General features: G+C 36.6%; 1 protein-coding gene across 1 annotated transcript in view; it reads left to right on the forward strand.

Annotated features, from left to right (window-relative positions):
• Window positions 1-1,750, forward strand: part of LOC107614887 (phospholipase D alpha 4-like) — a 7,723-nt gene extending 5,973 nt beyond the window's left edge. The window contains exon 6 of the mRNA XM_021111721.1: window positions 1,313-1,750. Coding sequence (XP_020967380.1) covers window positions 1,313-1,750 — 438 coding nt within the window. The remainder of the gene's footprint in view (window positions 1-1,312) is intronic.

Below are 7,600 nucleotides of genomic sequence, written 5' to 3' on the forward strand. Positions count from 1 at the left end.
TAAATTTTATAAAAGTAAAAATTTTAAACTAGTAGAATTTAATTTATTTATGAAAACGTTAAAAACAACTACCGTTTTTTATAAAAATCTATTTATTTTTTTTAATATTATAATTATGGGAAGTCAAATATTTAGGAACTATTTTACTTTATTTCTGGCCGTTTTTATACTACCACCGACCGTTCCTCCTTTATCTATAATTATGTTAATTATGTTTACAAAAATTGAATTAAAACCTGATCTTTAAATTTTCTTAAAAACATTTATTTAATGATAGAATATTTTTTGTTCTTAACAAATTAAAATGATGATATTTTTATAAGTAATTTGATAACTCTATAATATTTTTAATTTAGCCCATCAATGATAAGCCCGCTAACGAGTAAATTAAACTAGTTAGAGTGGATTTCAAATTGATAATTGAGGGGATGATTGAAGTTTTTAATATTTTCTATAATTTTTAGAATTTATTTTATAAGTCTTTGTATAAAAGTTAATGAATAATAAATAAACGATTAATTTAAAAGTAAAAAATATTTATAATTTATGCAAGTTAATTCGATTTATTATTGGTATAACGAATTTTTTTAAAATTAAATAAATATAGTATTTACTGAAATAAATAAACGTTGAAGAATTTATTAAAATCATCGTCAGTCACATTTTGGATACAGAGGGTTTTTGGTCAAAATGGCCACATCTCGAGTGCACTGATCCCGTGCTATGATACAGCATCTGCGAGTCATATTTCGGATGCAACTGTGATATGAACATAAGCATATATCAGATACACTGCATTCGAGATACGCATATTTTCTTATTTGGGCCAGTGCATCCAAGATACTAACGATGATCCAGGACGGTGGCACAGTATCTGACATACGCTCGTTAGCGTATATAAGGCACAGCCATCCGAGAAGAACGTGAATTAGAGCAAGTTTTTCCAAATATTTGAGCTTTTGAACGTGTGAAAGCGAGCTCCTTCACGAGATATGGCCCCCCGACAATATGTTCGCAAAGGAGACATTAATAGACTGAATAACACTTGACACGTAGCTGAAGCGTTGGACTTTGAGGTTAGTAGTTTAACCTTTTTTTAATTGTTAGTTAATAATAGATTTTAGTTTTGTAGATTTTTAGTTATATTCTAATAGGTTTAGATTCTTAGTCTTTAGTGACTTAGAATATATATATCTGTTACATTTAATGTAAATACTTATGTAGGTATGTTATAAGTTTTAGTAATGTTTAGGGACAATTAATGCTTTAGATGTAATTAATATGCGTTAGTTGCCTATTTTGGGAATTGCAGAGACCACGGTTACTTTTGTCACGCCGTGTAACACTTGGTCTCCCGTCGCCGCCCATCCTGTTGCCCTATATAAGGGAAGCTGGATTTGGACATGTAGTAGAGTGGAGGAATTTTATATTTGACAATTTCTTGATCTCTGCATTTGTTGAGCGGTGGAGGTTGGAAACCCATATGTTCCATCTTCTGTGGGGTGAGGCCAGCATTACGCTCCAGGATGTTGCCAACCACATTGGACTGCGCACTGCTAGAGAGCCCGTTGGGGGTTGTACCAGAGACCTCGCGATGATGTCCGGAGACCGGCACGGCAGGCATGCGGTCAGCGCGCCCGTAGGGCCTCAGCACGGTGACGGAGACCAGCAGTTGTCGGACGAGGATGCTGAGTATGCACGACAGGAGGATATACCTGAGGTTGACATTCCCAATGCACATGCAGGGTAGCCGTCCGATGCATTCTTCGCTGACCATGAGGCTGACATAGCTACGAGGCTTATGCCGGGTACCTCCAACCCCATTCACCATCCGACTGATGACACTGCGTGGGACCAGCCCCAGTTCGACATTGGATCCGATGTTGAGATAAATATCGATGATATGTTCTAGATCATCAGGGCGACTGGTGATGCGATGGATGACTTAGCCTGCTGTTATCGCCACTAGAGAGACGATACCGACATACCTGTGACATCGAGCGGTGTGTCCACCCAACATGGTTCAGCTCCTCCAGGGTGTTACCAGACTCCTCCTCCACCACCGCACCAGTCTAGTTCTGCTCCGTCACCCTACTATCAGACTCCATCCCTGCCACCACAGCCACCTCTGTCCGGTTCTATTTGGTCACCACCTCCTATGTCTCCTCCCATGATTGTAGCAGTTCCTCCTCCACCACCACACCAGCGGCCACCACCCACTATCAGCCAGTCAGTTGTTCGTCCTCGTCCATACCGTCCTCCAAGGGTGTCTCGTCCTCGTGGATATGGGACTGGACACCATTTGGATCCTACTACTGGACGGCGTTAGTTACCATTATTACTATGTATTTTTCTCATTACTTATGTTTTTAGACCTCCATCACATGTATGACTCTACTTGTTTATCCATTTTGATATATGTTTTTTTATGAAAATATTGTAATGTTATATAAAAAAATGGGCCCGTAACATCGCACGTATCTCAGATGTACTGATCCAAATCAGAAAATATGCGTATCTCGGATGCAGTGTATCCGATATATGCTTATGTTCATATCACGGCTGCATTCGATATATGACTTGCAGACGCCGTATCTGTAAAAATTAGTAAAGCTAATTTTAAAAAATAAGTAAATAAATAATAACTAAATAAAATGAAAGGTAATAAACAATCTTAGTTTATAACCTTAGGATTTTAATGGTTGAAAAAGAGAAAAATTATATACCTCTAATTGACGGATGGTTCATATTGAAGAGACTCACCTATAAATTGAGTTTTTCTTTAATTCATTTCAATCAAGTCATCCAGATAGAATAACTTAATATTTCTTTGAGTAGTTTTCTCCTATATATGATAGAGAGAAGTGTGTTCTCCTTTTGTCAAGAGCGAGTGTTATTGTAGTCTCCATGTGATAGAGAGAAGTTGTAATTCTCAAAGAAAGTTATTCAATTTTTTTCCATATTTTATACAAATTTTTAATTTTTCATCTCTATATTTTATTGTGTCATTTGTCTGGTACCTAACAGTGGTATCAGAGCCAAAGGTTAGTGATTAATATATATTTTTTTCCACTGCGAGTTATCGTTTAAAAAAAATGGCAGCAAAGTATGAAATTCCAAAATTTAGTAGGAGTAATTTTTCTATATGGAAATTGAAGATAAAAGCCATTATGAGAAAAGACAATTGCGTGACAGCAATTGAAGGTAGACCCGCTGAAATTACAGATGAAAAATGGAAGGAGATGGACAACAATGCTGTTACAAACTTACACTTGGCACTAGCTGATTCAGTTTTATCAAGTGTAACAGAGAAAAAGACAGCAAAAGAAATTTGGGATGCTCTCACCAAATTATATGAAGTCAAGTCACTTCACAACAAGATATTCTTGAAGAGAACACTTTATACTCTTCGAATGAGTGAGTCCACGTCGGCAACGGATCACATCAACAATCTAAATACGCTATTTTCCCAACTCTCATCGTTGGAATATACCATAGCAGAAAATGAACGTGCAGAGCTCTTACTTCAAAGTCTACCAGATTCATATGATCAGCTTATCATTAACTTAACTAATAATGTTTTGACTGATTATCTTTCTTTTGATGACATAGCTGCTGCGGTTCTTGAAGAAGAATCTAGGAGAAAGAATAAGAAAGATAGATTAGGGAACTCAAAACAAGCAAAGGCTTTGTTGATGACAAGAGGAAGATCAATGGAGCATGGTTCCAGTGGGAGTCAAAGTAGACCAAAGTCACAAAGTAAGAAGCAGGTCAAATGCTACAATTGTGGTAAGAAAGGGCACTTCAAGAAAGATTGTTGGAATAAGAAGAGTATAGAGAAGGTTCCAGAAGGATTAAGTTCTCAAGGATGTGTTGTGAGCACCTCTGATGATGGAGAAATCCTGTATGGCGAAGCAACAATTGGTTCTAAAGGCAGCAAACAGCTCAATGATGTTTGGATTGTTGATTCAGGAGCAACATGGCACATGACTCCTCATCGTGATTGGTTTTGTAAATATGAACCTGTCTTGGAAGGATCGGTGTTTATGGGAAACGATCATGCCTTAGAAATTATTGGAATGGGTACTGTAAAAATAAAAATGTTTTATGGTTCTATTCGTTCACTTTAAGGGGTAAGACACGTGAAAGGCTTGAAGAAGAATTTGTTGTCGATTGGGCAATTGGATGAACTTGGTTGTAAGACCCATATTAAAGGTGGGATCTTGAAAGTTGTTAAAAGAGCTCTTGTAGTAATAAAAGCAGAAAAGATTGCAGCAAATCTATACATGCTTGTGGGAGAAATTTTGCAAGAGGCAGAAGCATCAGTTGCTTCAACAAGCCAAGAAGAAATGACGATGATATGGCATTGCAAACTAGGCCACATGTCAGAACGAGGCTTAAAGATTCTTGTAGAACGTAATCTCATTCCCGGGCTCAAATCGGTAAACTTACCGTTTTGTAAGCACTACGTTACAAGTAAACAACATAGATTGACGTTTGGTAGATCAACTGCTCGGAGCAAGCACATATTGGAGTTGATTCATTCTGATGTGTGGGAATCGCCGGAGATGTCCCTAGGAGGAACAAAATATCTTGTATCATTTATTGATGATTACTCTAGGAGGCTATGGGTGTACCCGATCAAGAAGAAGTCAGATGTGTTTGCGATGTTCAAAGAGTTCAAAGCAAAGTTAGAACTTGAATCTGGAAAGAAGATCAAGTGTTTAAGGACAGATAATGGAGGAGAATATGTTGATGGTGATTTTCTAATATTTTGCAAGCAAGCAGGTATTCAACGACAATTCACAGTTGCATATACGCCTCAGCAAAATAGTATAGCAGAGTGAATGAATAGGACTCTCCTAGAAAGAGCACGAGCTATGTTGCAAACTGCAAGTTTAGCCAAGTCTTTTTGGGCAGAAGCTGTTAAAACCGTCTATTATGTGATAAATCGGTCACCATCAACTGCAATTGGGTTAAAGACACCAATAGAGATGTGGCAAGGTAAGCCACCTAATTATTCTTCTTTACATATATTTGGTTGTCCTATGTACGTGATGTACAATTCCCAAAAAAGAACAAAGCTAGACCCAAAGTCTAGAAAATGTATATTCTTGGGTTATGCTGACGGAGTTAAGGGGTATCGCATGTGGGATCCCACTGCTCGCAAGGTAGTTGTCAGTAGAGATGTGATATTTGCAGAAGATGAATTGCAAAAAGAACAAGAAAATGATAGCACTATTAAAGAGATAACCACTGTTCTAATAGATAAAAAATGCAGAGAATGTAATCTTTCTGAAGCAGAACCACAGCATGAAGAACAAGAAGCAGAGGCTAATGATATAGAAGTTCGTCGATCCACTCGACAAAGAAGAACACCATCATGGCACTCAAATTATGTTTTGACAAACCATGATGCATATTGTCTTTTGACAGAAGATGGAGAGCCAACAACTTTTATGGAGGCTATGCGCAATCCAGACGCTTCTATGTGGATGACAGCAATGCAAGAAGAAAAGGAACCATACCTGGAAACTTGTTGAACTTCCAGCAGGTTGGAAAGCCATTGGTAACAAATGGGTTTACAAGATCAAACGAGATAGTAATGATCAGGTGGAACAATATCGTGCAAGATTGGTTGTCAAGGGATATGCTCAAAAAGAAGGTGTTGACTTCAATGAAATATTTTCTCCAGTGGTGAGACTAACTACTATTAGAATAGTTTTGGCAATGTGTGCTGTATTTGATTTACATCTAGAGCAATTAGATGTAAAGACTGATTTTCTTCATGGAAAACTTGAAGAAGAGATATATATGCTCCAACCAGAAGGTTTTGAAGAACAAGGAAAAGAAAACTTGGTTTACAGTTTTACTAAATCTCTGTACGGTCTAAAGCAGGCGCCAAGGTGTTGGTACAAGAGATTTGATTCTTTCATTATTAGCCTTGGATACAACAGACTTAGCTCAGATCATTGTACCTATTACAAGAGGTCTGGTGATAATGATTTCATCATTCTGCTGTTGTATGTGGATGACATGTTAGTGGTAGGTCCCAACTAAGATCAAATCCAAGAATTGAAGGCACAGTTGGCTAGGGAGTTTGATATGAAAGACTTGGGACCAGCAAACAAGATTTTAGGGATGCAAATTCACTGAAACAAAAAATATAGGAAGATTTGGCTTCGCAAAAGAATTATTTAAAGAAGATCTTGCAACACTTCAACATGCAAGAATGTAAGCCAATTTCAACCCCACTTCCTATGCATTTTAAATTATCCTCAAGTATGTGCCCTAGTAGTGAAGCAGAGAGAATGGAAATGTCTCGAGTGCCGTATGCATCAGCAGTGGGAAGCCTTATGTACGCCATGATCTGTACAAGGCCAGATATTGCTCAAGCAGTTGCAGTGGTAAGTCAATTTATGGCAGATCCAGGTAAAGAGCATTGGAATGTTGTTAAGAGGATCCTGAGATACATCAAAGGGACCTCGAATGTTGCATTATGTTTTGGAGGATCAGAATTCATTGTCAATGGATATGTCGACTCAAACTTTGTAGGTAATCTTGATAAACGAAAATTTACTACAGGCTATGTGTTTACACTTGCAGGAGGAGCTGTGAGCTGGCTATCTAAATTATAGACTGTTGTAGCTTTATCTACTACAGAAGCTGAATATATGGCAGTTACACAAGCATGCAAGGAAGCTATTTGGATCCAAAGGTTGATAGAAGAACTCGGGCACAAACAGCAGAAGATTTCTGTGTATTGTGACAGTCAGAGTGCCTTGCACATTGCAAGAAATCCTGCCTTTCATTCAAGAACAAAACACATTGGAGTACAATATCATTTTGTTCGGGAAGTAGTAAAAGAAGAAAGTATTGATATGCAGAAGATTCACACTAAAGATAACTTAGCAGATGCCATGACAAAACCAATCAACACAGAAAAGTTTGAATGGTGTAGATCCTCATACGGCCTATGGAATACATGAGCAACATGAATTTTGAAAATTTATCAAAATTAGCTTTAAGTGGGAGATTGTAAAAATTAGTAAAGCTAATTTTAGAAAATAAATAAATAAATAATAACTAAATAAAATGAAAGGTAATAAACAATCTTAGTTTATAACCTTAGAATTTTAATGGTTGAAAAAGAGAAGAATTATATACCTCTAATTGACGGATGGTTCATATTGAAGAGACTCACCTATAAATTGAGTTTTTCTTTAAGAATAACATAATATTTCTTTGAGTAGTTTTCTCCTATACATGATAGAGAGAAGTGTGTTCTCCTTTTGTCAAGAGAGAGTGTTATTGTAGTCTCATTGTGATAGAAAGAAGCTGTAATTCTCAAAGAAAACTATTCAATTGTTTTCATATTTTATACAAATTTTTTATTTTTCATTTCTATATTTTACTGTGTCATTTGTCTGATATCCAACAGTATCACAGCACAAGGTCAGTGTACTCGAGATGTGACCATTTTAGCCAAAGAGCCTCTATATTCGAGATGTGGCTGACCATATATTTTGATAAATTTTTCAATATTTATTTATTTCAAAAAATACTATTATAATATTAAAAAATAAATTTAATTTATTTA

This window comes from Arachis ipaensis, chromosome B09 (assembly GCF_000816755.2).
Source record: "Arachis ipaensis cultivar K30076 chromosome B09, Araip1.1, whole genome shotgun sequence".
Taxonomy (NCBI): Eukaryota; Viridiplantae; Streptophyta; class Magnoliopsida; order Fabales; family Fabaceae; genus Arachis; species Arachis ipaensis.